Source organism: Neoarius graeffei, chromosome 5, assembly GCF_027579695.1.
Source record: "Neoarius graeffei isolate fNeoGra1 chromosome 5, fNeoGra1.pri, whole genome shotgun sequence".
NCBI lineage: Eukaryota > Metazoa > Chordata > Actinopteri > Siluriformes > Ariidae > Neoarius > Neoarius graeffei.
In genome coordinates, this window is record NC_083573.1 from 20662745 (window position 1) to 20677756 (window position 15012).

Below are 15012 nucleotides of genomic sequence, written 5' to 3' on the forward strand. Positions count from 1 at the left end.
AAAATAAAAGGTTTCTGAAGCGTAATAGACTGATATTTTGCACGATTACATGAATAATTTGTTTGCCAGTCTAAAAAAAATTGACTTTTTTTGCTTTTTTTGTATTTTGATTTGTCGTTTTTATTTGATATTTCAAAAGTATTGTATGAATATTTTGGCACAAAATTGATTCCATAAAAGGCCACGTGAATGTCTACTGATGTTGTAATATGTGGCAGATATTTACAACAAACTGCAAAAAAAAGATAAATAAATAAAATTCTGAATGGAATAGACAAATCTGAATATTTCAAGCATGTAACTTTTTATATGCTAAGAATTTAATTCTGGTCTAATTCTATTTATTGCAATAGGATTCCAAATACTCTATTATCGGCACCTCATGTGACTTCTCAAACACACCTCATGTGACTTCTCATTCTGTTATGAATCAGAAAAAACATTAAAAAAATAAGTGCTGTGATTTTTTTTAAAAAAGTACTTCATCTGCTTCAACAAATGTTACACAAAGATTGATCCACAACAGTTGTAAATGTCACTTAATTCCACAGGGTGTCGATAATGGTGGACACAGTTGAAAGTGATCACCATTATCGACACCTCATGTGACTTCTCAAACGCACATTTAGATACAAAATGGCAACTGTCAAATGAAAGAGTAAGAAACAAAGTAGGTTTCAACCAGGATATCATGAAATATCAATGAATTTGATAAGTAAAAACATGTCCATGATCTTTCCACCATAGTTGTCTGCGATGATAACGTCCAGGTTTTCCTCAACTTGCTGATCGTGCTGAAAAAATTCCATCTCACGTAACAAGCTGTGTCATCAGACGACAAGATCAAAGGGGGGGGGGGGGGGGGGGGGTGTCTTCCAGTTGATTGATTAACCAATAATAACGGTTGTAACTGAAACTCACCTTTGTAAAATTGTTTATTGGTAAACCTGAAAAGGTGTTGATAATTGCAGCCACCACTCTAGTATACGTTTATACAGCTTTATTAATCCCTCATGGATAAATTAGTGTTTCAGTAGCATGACAGTCAAGACAAATATAAAAACACAAGTGAGATCAGCATGACGTGACAACTTCACTTATTTTCAAACCTTCCACTGAACATGTTAAAGTGTCTTGAAAGAAAGGTGTACATAATATCTTTAAAAACAATCTTTAAACTCAAAGAAAACATTAGAATCAAAATACAGTACAACAAGTACTATGACGTCAAAATACTACGACACCATGATAACCAAGTTATAGGCCGCAGTACGGGGATCCACATAACATTGCTATATAAAGTGACTAACACTAACACACAAATGGTTATTTAGGTTACCAGACTAATTACATAATCACTTACCTTTATTTCTTCTGAAACTACATCGACTTGATCCATAATGGCCGAATGGAGAAATGCACTCTTATCAGGCTGAAGAAAGCTCAAATAAATTACTTTACAATTGAGAAAGAGTTTGTGCTGGTTTATCACAACACAAGTAACGTTAACTAGTTTCGTATCTGCTAAAACCTGAACTTAAAACCTGTCAATCAGAAACCAGTAGTCTCACACTCAGTCAATAGTTCCGTGTTAAATTCCAGTCGGTTAGCGAGAACCGGTGTAGAAACAACTCGTCAATGTAAAAGTCCCCATATGTGCCTTGCTGTATTATAAGGTATGGTATTTATTCATTTTATAATAAAAATATATTATCAATTCTTTGCCACAATATTTTAATTCTTTATTTATTAAATAAATTTTCTTGTTGAAATACTAACATAAAAACCCCGCTCGTTGTCATGACTTTTTTTTTTTAATAAAGAACACAGCGACACGTCAAACGCCTGCTCGGAGAGAGATGGCGGTAGAGAGTGGAGGTGGGCTCTTGCGTGAGTTGAGTGATGGAGCGGAAATGGGAGGAAGTGACGGTAGTTTGTTTGGAAGTGAGCTAGAGATGGAAGGAGAAGACGAGGGAAATTCAAATGAGAAATGGGAGAAGAAAGGGAAAGCAAAGAAGAAAGGAAACAAACGAGGTAGAGTGTCTGATGGTCACTCAGAGTCGGATAAAGATAGAGATAGTAAAGCAAAGCGAGTGGCAAAACATAACGGTTTAAAGGTAAAGTTCCAGTTTGACCCCCCTAGCTCTATCAATCCACTGAGACTTACCAAAGCGCTTCATATAGCTGTAGGTACAGTGCAGGTTACACCGCTAAGGGACGGTAGTTTAATTATTGATTGTTACAATGCCGCACAGCGGGATAAGCTACTTGGAATAACTGTAATGGAAGGAAAGAAAATTAGATGTACTGAATGGGAGCGTAAGAAACTTGAGCTTGGTGTTATAACTGGAGTCTCTACTGACCTGTCATGTGAGGATATTTTGAGCAATGTATCAGGAGCCAATGTGGTCAAATGCAGAAGGTTGATGTACACCCGAGATCAAATAAAACAAGAAAGCCTGTCCATTCTGTTATTTTTTGATGATAAGGAATTGCCCGTAAGAGTTAGAGTAGGATATATGAGCTTCCAAGTTCGTCCATACATACCGCCACCGTTACGGTGTTTTAACTGCCAAAAATTTGGGCACGTAGCAGCCATTTGTAGAGGGAGAAAGCGGTGTGGCAAGTGCGGAGGAGAAGATCATGAGTATGGCCAATGTCAGGAGGGCACTAGTGTCAAATGTTGCAATTGCGGGGGCTCACATAGCGCAGCATACAAAGGTTGTCAAGTACACAAAAGAGCGGCTGAAGTGCAAAGAATTAAAGCTGAGGAGAAACTTACTTATGCTGAGGCCATTAAGAAGGTTGACGGGAAAAGAAAACTAGAAACTGGCCAAAGACAGCAGAGACCGGGCCAAAGTGTTTTTTCTCAGCATAGTAATGAAATACCTAGGAAGATAAATAAGGAATCTATAGCAGTGGATAGTGTGAAATTCTTGGCATTCCTTGCCGAAGTCATAAATTGCTCAGCATTAACAGATTAAAAAAAAAAGTGAGAAGATAAAAATCATTGTCAAAGCTGCACGGAGGCATTTTTGTGTGGGGATGGAAGTTTCATTTGAGGAAATTAATAGAACTCTAAATACTCTCCAAGGTGTGCAACTAACATCACAGCCACTTTCATGTGGGGGTTCCTAATGGTTTTTATTATTTTGCAGTGGAATGCTAGAAGTCTATGCTCTAATGGGCAGGAATTTAAAAAGTTTATTGAAAATTCCTGTATTGGATGACTGTATTGGCAGTGATCATTACCCTATCATGTGTGAAATTGGAGTGGGGCCAATCCAGATTGAGGAGGTTATCTTCCCTAGGTGGGATTTTAAAAAGGCCAAATGGGATGATTTTAGTAAAATATGTAGCTCGAGACTGATGAGTTTTAATTTAGATCCGCGTGAGAATGTTAATGTTGTTAACAGGAAGATCAGAGAGACATTGCACTCCTCTGCTCTAGAATTCATTGGAAAAACAACAGGCAGGGGGCAGCGTAAAATGGTGCCTTGGTGGACGGATGAGTGTAAGGAAGCAATTCAGGTAAGAAATAGAGCTTTTAAAAAGGTTAAATCAACCTTTTCTTTTGCCGATTTAGTTGAGTATAAAAAAGCTCAAGCTATGGTTAGGAGGGTGATAAGGAAGGCAAAGAGAGAGCGATGGAGAGAATTCTGTGACTCTATCGGAAGAGAGACCGCAATTAATGATGTATGGGGGATGATAAGAAGAATGGGAGGAATAAGGAGGGAATATACCAGCCTTACAACTTAATGGTGAAATTATGAGAACAGCTAAGGAAAAAGCAGAAGCTTTAGCGAAAGTGTTTGTCAGAATCCATAGTGTGGATAATTTATCTCCTGAGGTCAGAGTGGCTAGAGAAGAACTGGTAAGGCTGCATCCTAATGTTCTAGAGAAAAAGGCTGTTGCAGATGAGGCTTTTGATGAGGCATTTTCTATGTTTGAGTTGAAGCGGGCTCTAAATGGAGTTAGATCTACATCTCCAGGCAAAGATGAAATTTGCTATGTAATGGTGGATAAATTGTGTCCTCAGGCACAAATGGTAATTTTGCAGTTGTTTAATTTGATATGGGAAACAGGGATTATTCCATTAGCTTGGAAACACTCTGTTGTGATTCCGATTTTGAAACCAGGTAAGGAAAAGAGTGACGCATCAAGCTACAGGCCGATTGCGTTGACCTCTAACCTCTAAGTTAATGGAGCGGATGGTCACAGATAGGTTGTCTTACATTGTAGAAAAGAGGGGTTTAATCAGTTCCTACCAAAGTGGTTTTCGTAGAGGAAGGATGACTATGGATCCTGTGCTGTGTCTGGAAGATGCAATAAGGAAGGCTCCAGCAAACAAAGAGCAAGTTCTTGCAGTTTTCTTTGACATAGAAAAGGCGTATGACATGCTATGGCGTGAGGGACTCCTTATTAAATTGGAGGCAATGGGAATAAGTGGTAGGATGTATAACTGGGTGATGGATTTTCTGTTAAATAGAACCCTTGAGGTGCGTGTTGGACAGTCACATTCTAACACACATCCTGTGGATAATGGAGTTCCTCAGGGCAGTGTATGCAGCCCTCTGTTGTTTAGTATAATGATTAATGACATATTTTTAGACATAGACGTTAATATTGGGAAATCTTTGTATGCAGATGATGGAGCACTGTGGGTCAAGGGCAGAAATTCAGCTTACATTAGTAAGAGACTTCAGGCAGCAGTCAGTCTTGTGGAGAATTGGGGCACTAAATGGGGCTTTCGTTTTTCAGTAGAGAAGACACAGGTTATATGCTTTACCAAGAGAAGAAACATTCCTCCTGTACAAATTACCCTGTATAGGCAGCCACTCAAACAAGTGGAGGTAGTAAGGTTTTTAGGGGTTTGGATGGATTGCAAACTGACTTTCAAGGATCACATTCAGAGAATCGTTATTAAGTGTAAAAAGGTAGTAAATATACTTAGGTGTCTAGTGGGAAGTGATTGGGGTGCCACTATGAGGTCACTTAAACAGGTATATATTGCACTTATCAGGTCTACATTAGATTATGCATGTATAGCATATAGATCAGCAGCAAAGACACATTTACTGAAGCTTGATGTAATTCAAGCACAGGCATTACGAGTGTGCAGTGGGGCATTTAAGACCTCATCAGTTCCAGCTCTTCAGGTAGAAGCAGGGGAATTGCCTTTGTCCTTAAGACGTCAGCAGCTGGCTATGGTATACTGGACGAACTTATAGGATCATAAAGAGGCTCACCCTACCAAGTACATTTTAAATCAATGTTGGGAACATGGTAAGGCAGATTTTAATAGTTTTGGGTGGGTCGGGAATGGTCAGGCTGAGGAACTTGGCCTAACTGAGTTGACCCACAGTTCTGTGGTACCTCTACCGGTTATTCCACCTTGGCTGTTCATTGTGCCTATGGTGGATCTTGACTTAGTTAAAACGCGTAAGGATGCTGGGGAGGACAGTGATGTGAATTATTTGATTAATGTGCACATACAAAACAAATATCCTGAAGGGGTTCAGATTTTTACAGATGGCTCTAAAGACCCTGAAACAGGGAAGACTGCGGTTGCAGTCTTTATCCCAAAATATAACAAAGAAATATCAAAAAGGGTGTCTGACCACCTAGCAGTTTATTCAGTAGAATTATTTGCAATCTGTCTTGCACTGGAATGGATTGAAGAGGTTAAAACTAGATATAATGTTATATGTTCTGACTCCATGTCAGCATTGACCAGTATTCTACATGGCAAGTCAGTGTGTAGACCTGACCTACTGTACGATGTCCTTCAAAGTCTCTTCAGACTGCATCAGCAAGATATTCTGGTTAATTTCTTATGGGTTCCATCTTACTCAGGTATTGAAGGGAATGAGGTTGCAGACCAGCTTGCCAAAAATGCTTTAAAATTTGAGGCACAGTTTAATATCCCACTGAGTAAAGCAGAAGTTAAGACCATCATAGTCACTAAAATGCTAGGACTATGGCAGGGGCAGTGGGACAGGGAGAGTAAGGGCAGCTTTCTGCGCACTGTACAAAAAAAGGTTCCCACTAGAAGATAGGAGTCGGAAAGAAGAGCAAGTTATAACAAGACTTAGGATAGGACACACTAGATTAAATCATAACCTCTACATCATTGGCAAGCATGCCACAGGTCACTGTGTTAACTGCAGCGAAATGGAGACTGTTAGACATGTTTTGTTAGAATGCCAAGCATACAGTAGACAGAGAAGCGTTCTACTAGAAGAGGTTCGAGAATTAGGGGAGACCAGTCTCACTCTTGAGAGATTATTTGCCTTTTCAGTACCGTCAGCTTGGAGATTTGTTCTTATGTTCCTGAAGAATACTGGCATTTTTGACAGGATTTAGTTAAAATTTTTTTTTTGTCACTCCTCCATTGAAGCTCCATACCTCATTGCAATGTCGCAATAATACAGTTGGTGGCGGTAATGCACCATAGTGGATGCCAACCGCCAATAAATCGGAAAGAAGAAGAAGAACAAACGCCTGCTCTTTGCACCGGAAGTAGTTTTTCCATCAACTCTCTGCGTCGATAACTGACCAAACGTCACCGCGATAATGCGAGGGTTTTAATGGACGGTCACTGCCTGTTTCTCTCTTGTGTTTTAAATTACTTCCAGAAAGAGCATTTCTGACCGATGAATTTAGCACGAGCCATTCCAGGCCTTTTGTTCTGCATCTTTTTCGTGGGATCTTGTTTCACAAATAAGGTGAAAGAAATAATAGATATGATGATGATAATAATAATAATAATGATGATGATGATGATGATGATCACAACTTAGAGCAGGGAAATTTAATCTGAGGGATGTAATTTGATGCACTGGTATATTCCGTTTCTAGCACTTTTATATCTGTCACTATGTTTTGTAGGGGTCTTTGTGCATGATCTTCACAATCAGAGTTGATATTAAATGCTAAGACCGTTATTCCCTTTTTGCAGTATGTATTGTCTATATTGAAGTTTACATACCCCACCCTTTTCCAGGGGTAAGTCTGATAAAAGATTCTGTAAAAGTATCAACATGCACTTAAGCAGCAGATCTGTTTTTCTTTATATTGGTTCTTCCCATATTCTTCACTTCATAATCATCCCTCCTCTCCGTCCATTCATTTCCCCTTTCTTTTCTTCCCTCTCCTTCCTTCCTTCCTTCCTTCCTTCCTACATTCTGTTGTTCTTGAACACACCCAGTTTAAACTGACTATTTAACTTGATGCTCAGCTGCTCTTGCCTGATCTGTTATTCTCTGACTACCAGGTGGCAAACCTGCTTTGGAGCTCTTCTGCTGTGGGTGATGGGGAAACTGGGATGGGTGGAGATAAATAGTTTTCCCAGGTAACAAAATTGTTACATAATTGAGACTGATATTGTATAAAATTAACTTTAAAACTCAAACTAGATATAGTTCCACTCATGACTCACCATGGGGAAAGAGGCTGAGTGAACATGGATATGGCACAGGATCTTTTTGCCAGCTGAAATAGTGAAATCTGATTGCACTGCATTCACAAGGAAACAGTGCAAACAGAACCAAATTATCAGCCAGGTTTTATCCTCTTAAAAAATCACTATGATCTCTATGAGGGTGCTTCAAAAAGTTCTCGGCCTCACCCAAAAACAAGAGGTGTAACTCCCGTTTTGGGGCATAACTGTATAATATAAAGCCTTATATCACTGTCCACAAAAACTTAAATGAAAGAAGCAATCAAAGAAAAAAGGAGAGGAATGCATCAAGCTGATGTGCTGTTGCTCCAAGACAATGCACCCGTTCATACAGCACAGGTGGGAATGGCAGAAGCAGCCAAATGTGACTTTGAACTGTTGCCCCATGCATCTTACTCACCCAACCTGGCACCGTCTGACTTCTATCTGTTTCCCAAACTGAAATCCCACTTGTATGGTCGCCATTTTCAGAGTGATGAAGTCGTCAGTGCTGTTGAGGAGGATCTAGAGGCTCAAGATGTGACCTTTTTCCACAAAAGGATAGTGAAGCTTGAACATCGGTGGACCAAGTGCATTGGAGTTAAATAAACTATGTCAAAAAATAATGCAAGAACAATCTTTCTCTTGTGACGTTTTCTGGGTAAGGCCAATAACTTTTTTTGAAGTACCCTCATAAATAATCGTTCCCTCCTAAGTGCAGTACGTGCTAGCTTTTCCAATGATATCCGTTCTGCCATTTGCACAGACGAGCCATTTATAAGATGAGGCATTTCATCTTAAGTTAATTACTTTTTTCAATTTAGTATTAACATGAGATGACAGGATTAAAAATATTACATTAGTGTGTATAATCTGAATAAGCAATTGATACTTGAGCATAGTCGGTATATTAAAATGCAGCAACTCCTTTGGAAATTATAAGATTTGTACCAGGTCAAACAAGGTTGGTCTTTTTATGTGTAAATTTAGACACACCTACGAGAATGAACAGGATACACATTTTTCTGACTTTATGGGATTTTCATGAATATAAAATTTATTGTGTACATTTTCTTGCAAAGGATTTCTCAGTAAATCCCTTTGTGTCCAGTTTGATAAATGAGGCTGATTTGTTTATTTTTGCTATGAGTTGAGTATTAACAACACTACTACAGTAAACATTTCTGATCCCATATTAAAACGACTAGATCTGCAGCAGTGTCCTGGCTTCCAGGATCAGTCCTCTTTTTGGGGAATATATATGGTGGATCCAAAGCCTTGTCCATCCTGGTATGTCTAATTTTTGTATAGATGATGAAAGTGTAATGCTGAATCACAACCATGGTGTCTCACTTTATTTTTTTACTTTTTTGTTTGTTTGTTGCTAGCCTATCCCGTTCTTTTTCGTGTTGCAAAATGTGTCAGAAGTGGTCTTTTCTCTTCTTGTTAGAGTCACTCAAAAAGAGGTAAGCACTAAAACAGTTCATATGTAGATTACAATATATTGTTCTCCTGTACATATTAATATACAAATGTATTATTGCAGTATATATAGTCAAGTTTGGACACTTCTTCATTCATAGTAATGAGTGTCAAAACTTTTGACTGCTACGGTCCATATATTTCATACTGCACTTCCATAATGTTTGATTATTAAAGATTGTTTTTGTCTTTTTTTTCCTCAATCTCACTGAAGATCTTGAAAAAGTATCATAATACAGTATTATTAACCTAACAAGCAAAGGTGTGTGACAGAGCACCTCAGATTTGTCACATCAGTTACTAAGTAAAGTATAAAAGGCAAGTGAAATGTTTGTGCAGAGAACCAACAATGATGCAAACTTTTTATATATATATATATATATATATACACACATATATATATATATATATATATATATATATATATATATATATATATATACACACGTGTGTGTGTGTGTGTGTGTATGTATATATATATATACACACACACACACACACACACACACACACACGTGTGTGTGTGTGTGTGTGTGTGTGTGTATATATATATGTGTGTGTGTGTGTGTGTATATATATATATATATATATATATATATATATACACACACACACACACACACACACGTGTGTATGTCAGGTCCATACGTATGAAAATTCAGTTCTAATAATTGTACATCACCACAATGGCTTTAAAATGAAGCAGTCAAGATGTGATTTGAAGTGGAGACTTTCAGCTTTAATTCAAGGGGTTTAACAAAAATATTGCGTTAACCTTTTAGGAGTTGCAGCTGTTTTTACATAGTCCATCCATTTTCACATGCTCAAAAGTAATTTAGAGTATGATGTACATTGCTGTGGATAACAGCATCTGTTAAATGCCTGTAATGTAATGCAATGGTTTGTTTGTGGGTCTTTCTACCTTCAGTTTTGTGTTCAGTAAGTGAAAAGCATGCTTAGTTAGGTTGAGGTTAGGTGACTTAACTCGGCCATTTAAAAGGGCGGCATGGTGGCGTAGTGGTTAGCACGGTCGCCTCACAGCAAGAAGGTACAGGGTTCGAACCCAGCGGCTGGCGAGGGCCTTTCTGTGTGGAGTTTGCATGTTCTCCCCGTGTCTGCGTGGGTTTCCTCTGGGTGCTCCGGTTTCCCCCACAATCCAAAGACATGCAGTTAGGTTGACGTGGGGCAGCCTTGGGCTGAGGTGCCCTTGAGCAAGGTACCTGACCCCTGACTGCTTCCCGGGCGCTCTGGTGTGGCTGCCCACTGCTCTGAGTGTGTGCGCGTGCGTGTGTTCACTGCTTCAGATGGGTTAAATGCAGAGGATGAATTTCACTGTGCTTGAAGTGTGCATGTGACAAAGGTTTCTTCTTTCTTCTAAAAAAAAAACATTCCATTGCTTTGCCTTAAATCGCTTGAATTGCTTTCATGGTATGTTTTGGGTCATTATCTATGTGTACTGTGAAGCACTGTCCTATTAGTTTGCAGCATTTTACTGAATCTGAGCAGGAAGTATAGCTCTATATACACTTCAGAATTCATCCTGCTACTTCTATCAGCACTCATCAGTAAACACCAGTGATCCAGTTCCATTGACAGCCATACGAGTACATGCCCATGTTTGACAAATGATGTTACTCTTTGGATTGTCAAGTTTGTTTGTATAGCACTTTTAACAATAGACATTGTCCCAAAGCAGCTTTACAGAATTTGAATGACTCAAGACATGAGCCAATTTTATCCCTAATCTATCCCAATGAGCAAGCCTGTGGCGATGGTGGCAAGGAAAAACTCCCTCAGACGGCATGAGGAAGAAACCTCAAGAGGAACGAGATGGTGTCATACGTGTGAGATAAAAAGTCATAAAAAAATGGAAAAAAAATTAATTTATTCGTCATATTCAAAAGTTATATACCAGTGGGTTACAACATTACATAAGCATACATCAATGTATACATATCACTCAACAATAAATACTAAATTCAATCCAATGAAAAACAAAAAAAACCCTTTATTACATGAAAGATAACATCAAAATTATTGAATCTTCAAAGAAACACACACTGTATCGTGGTCAGAAAAATAAGTGTCACAAACTTTGACTTCTGCATCCATGGAACCTCTTATGTACACATGGTCAAGAAGGGTTTCATAGTCAGTAGTTGGTACCAGCACTTGCTGACTGAAACCCAGCCTTTCCATGATTGAGATGATGATGTGCTGTGGTGTTTCCAGCAGGTCGAAGTTGAAATCTCCCAGGATCACAGTGGCTATGTCCTCAGGGAGAGACCTGATAAGGGCTTGTAACTTCTGGGTGAAGACAGCAGGGGCAGCAGAAGGTGGTCTGTACAGGGTTACTATGTTAAAATCTGGCACACAAGTTGTCACAGAAACTGCTGTGTTCCAGTCCAGTGACAGCCAAGTGAAGGTTCTTGGGCAAAAGTTCCTGTTTGGCAACTGTCATCATGCCACCCCCTCGGCCATCTGCAGCAGTTCTGTCTGCTCTGAAACTTTGTGCGCCTGGGATAATCAAGTCAATATCTTGCTGTTGTTTCAGGAAGGTTTCTGCTGCATCAAATCCAAGAAGAAAAAGGCCAGTCAAGTTCTTGACATGACTGAGGGCAACGTAGGCCTGACCTGGCATGAAGTTGCCCCTGCCTTCCATTGACATGACCACTTTGTCCAGTGTTTTTCCTTGGACTTTATGGATAGTACAGCCCCAAGCCAATGACAGAGGAAACTGTGTCCTTTTAGCTTCTACCGACCGTCTTCCTCGTCCAACAAAGAACTGCACATCCTGTCTTGTGATGGGCACTGCCACAGGATATGACCGTCGGTACTGGCTTCCAGCAATGGCCTTTCTACCAACTCTTTCGCTGTCAAACTCTAACAGTATGATATGCACATCAGTTCCTGTGTGGTCAGTCCCAACAACAGTGCCCCACACACCATTGGCCAGCCTGTCAGACACACCGATATTGACTGTGACCATCACTCTGGCGCCGACAGCTACTGACACTACCCTTCTCAAACCTCCAGTGTCAGACAGTTTGGCAGAAATGTTGACATCTATGATTTCTGTCTGGACATCTTTTTTCTGATAATGGCTTTGATGTCAAACACTTGTGTTGGTAATTGCCTAAGGTGCTCACTATTGTGGTTATCAACTTCCTTATTGGTTTTGAAGACATGCAAGGCTTGGGTTGGATAGTTTGCATCTGTCTTCAAAGCAACTCTTGACTTCAACAAAGCGATGTCCTCTGCAGTGCAGCTGGCTGTCCTTACTCGTATCAGCAGCTGTGTAAACTGTATCATCCTTCTGATGCATGCTCTCTGTTGGTTCCAACATCTGGACATTTTCTTCCCACAGAGAGCCATGCAGTCTGGCATAACTGTCTGAAGGAGTAGCAAACACATGGTTTTGGCCAACAGGCTGCAGTTGAAACAGGTCGCCAACATGCTCACTCCTCCAAAACGGGAATCAGGGTCAGAGTTGCCACAGATGTCCTGCAGTCTGCGATGGATGTGGTAGAGAAGATCTGTTCTGACGTGGCTCTTTCCCACTCCTCCAGGTCCACTCAAGAACACTTTATACTGTGGCATGGGTTGGTCATGCTTGAGAGCGAGTATGGCCTCTTTACACCACTTTCGATGGAACATAACCTCCTTTTGCTTGGTATTCAAGGAGCGCATCATTGTTCTGTACTCCTGAGGGCTCATCAGTGCTTTGTTCACCTCGGCTGAGAACCGTGCATGGAGTTCAGAGTGATTGGCAGGTCCGGAGGCTGGTGCTAAGTCAAGATTTTCATGATTCTCTTCAGGCAGCTCTCTCTCCCTGATGACTCCCTCAGCCTCTTGCTCAGCTTGCTGGAACTCTACATTGGGAGCAATACCATCCCAGCCATCCTCTGGTGGACCCATCCGCTGTAAGTCTTCATATGCCCTGTCAATTTCATCAGCATTGATACTGAACAGGGCTTCATTCTCTTTTATGTGATCCTTGGTCTGGTCATAATGGGCCTTGAATGAGGGGAAAGCCATCTCTCAGGTCACGCTCTTCATCACGCCATGGGAAGTACACCATGAGGAGGTTTCTGTATTTGTCTTCCCCCTCTTTCTTTACTTTGTGAAACCTGATGATACAGTGACGTCTTTGCTTCCTCATGTGACCAAGGCCATTTTTCAGTCTGATGACAGTTGGATTTCTGTTGCTGTTATCATCGTCATCCCCATCATCACTGTCCTGCAGCACATCTGGGATGTAGTCAGGTGACTCGCCAGGCGCATCTTCTCCACCAGCAGTGTAAGTGGCTGCAAACTCTGCTAGGGACATGTCCTCCAGCTCGTCTGGTCGGGCCGCGTACCTGTCCAGTGGCGAGGTGCAGAAGATGTTTTCATCTTCATTGTCCAGTTCCTGAAGCTGCTTTTGTGGCTTTAACATTGAGACTCATTTGTCCTTTGGTGCTGTATTCACAAAAACAACTTTTCTGCTGGCTCTTTTTAAAGGCAGAGAGAGCAATCTGTATGCAGCCTCCTGTGCACTGACTTCTCTGTTATTGAGGAATGCTGAACCCACTTTTCTCAACTTGGATTTCAGGTCGTCATCTCGGTTTTCTTCTGCAACCTCCTTCAGCAGCTCACTCATGGCTGTTTCACTCATCATGTAGCTGATGTACATGATGCATGAGTAGGGATCTGCGATGAACTGAAGGTCCATGTTGGCTTGCCATGTTCGCAGGATGTCTGGGTTGTATTGGTTGACCCATCTTTCTGACGTCTGAGTACAATGCTTGTGCCAGACTTCATCAGCTTCAGCATCTGTTGGTACAACAAAGGGTTCACGCCTGCCTTCGTCATGAAAGCTTCATAACTGATGTCTTCAGGAATCTCCATATCTGCCATGACTTTGTCTACTCTCTTAAACAGTTCTGCCTTCACTTTCATGTCCCTCTCAGCAAGCTCAGGGTCATCTGCTGGCCTGGCGAACCTGAAGTGGCAAGAACCTCCTCTTCGGCAAGTGGCAGAGTGCATGTGTTTCTGCACTGACAGAACGAGTTTTCTTAGGTCACTGTCTTCTTCCTCTGGAATGGCACATGTTTGATACTTATCAATGAAACTGGCCACTTCATCACTATTGACATCCAGTTTTGGAGCGTCCTTGATCCAGAGAATGGTGTGCGCATGAGGAGATCCCCTGGCTTGAAATTCCATTCGGATCATGTAATCATGAAGCTCACCAATAGGATTGGCTTTCCCTCCTATGAACTCCTTGAAAAAGAGATCCAGCCGGTGTTCGACTTGTCAGGCTGCTGTCACAGGGTTGGTGCGAAGTCATTATCTCTAGCCGCTTTATCCTTCTACAGGGTCGCAGGCAAGCTGGAGCCTATCCCAGCTGACTACGGGCGAAAGGCGGGGTACACCCTGGACAAGTCGCCAGGTCATCACAGGGCTGACACATAGACACAGACAACCATTCACACTCACATTCACACCTACGGTCAATTTAGAGTCACCAGTTAACCTAACCTGCATGTCTTTGGACTGTGGGGGAAATTGGAGCACCCAGAGGAAACCCATGCGGACACGGGGAGAACATGCAAACTCCACACAGAAAGGCCCCTTGCCGGCCCTGGGGCTCGAACCCAGGACCTTCTTGCTGTGAGGCGACAGCGCTAACCACTACACCACCGTGCCGCCCGCTGGTGCGAAGTCAGTTGCATTTTTCTTCCCATGGCATGTTCTTCACGGCATCTGCTGTTAGATGTTTCCCATATTGGTGCGCGATGCTCTGGATGATTTCTGGCCACTGCATATCTGCTGCTGACAGGGTTGGGAACCATGTAGGGATTCCCAGCTGTCGGACCATGGCCAGCAAGTCCAACAGAACAGTGTTCCAGTATGCTGGTGATCCCCGGAGGTTCTTCATGAACTTGAATGCGGCATCAGTCCACAGCATTGCTTGGACGTTGTCATTTGTTTTTCATGAGACCCGCATTGATCCTTCTATTCTGGAAGGTCCGACCTCGTGTCTGCCTTAAAGAGATCTGGATGTCATCATTTACTTGCTTGACCTCTACTGCATACTGAGCAGC

At 41.3% G+C, this 15012-nt stretch overlaps 2 protein-coding genes across 9 annotated transcripts in view; one reads left to right on the forward strand and one right to left on the reverse strand.

Moving 5' to 3' along the window:
• Positions 1-1628, reverse strand: part of riok3 (RIO kinase 3 (yeast)) — a 149491-nt gene extending 147863 nt beyond the window's left edge. Inside the window, exon 1 of the mRNA XM_060921405.1 lies at positions 1364-1628. Coding sequence (XP_060777388.1) covers positions 1364-1399 — 36 coding nt within the window. The 5' untranslated portion in view covers positions 1400-1628. The remainder of the gene's footprint in view (positions 1-1363) is intronic.
• A 318-nt stretch (positions 1629-1946) lies between these two features.
• LOC132886573 (transmembrane protein 241) overlaps positions 1947-15012 on the forward strand; it is a 140247-nt gene continuing 127181 nt past the window's right edge. For 3 of the 8 annotated variants that reach the window (XR_009654707.1, XR_009654708.1, XM_060921392.1), the window contains exons 1-5: positions 6421-6728; positions 6962-7008; positions 7277-7354; positions 8650-8731; positions 8830-8907. Coding sequence is in view for 6 of the 8 variants with exons in the window: in XM_060921392.1 (XP_060777375.1) it covers positions 6657-6728; positions 6962-7008; positions 7277-7354; positions 8650-8731; positions 8830-8907 (357 nt within the window). In the remaining 2 variants the exon portion in view is untranslated. Of the gene's footprint in view, positions 2035-6415; positions 6729-6961; positions 7009-7276; positions 7355-8649; positions 8732-8829; positions 8908-15012 lie in introns of those variants that run through there. The other 5 variants (XM_060921391.1, XM_060921395.1, XM_060921394.1 and 2 more) reach the window with 5 other exon arrangements.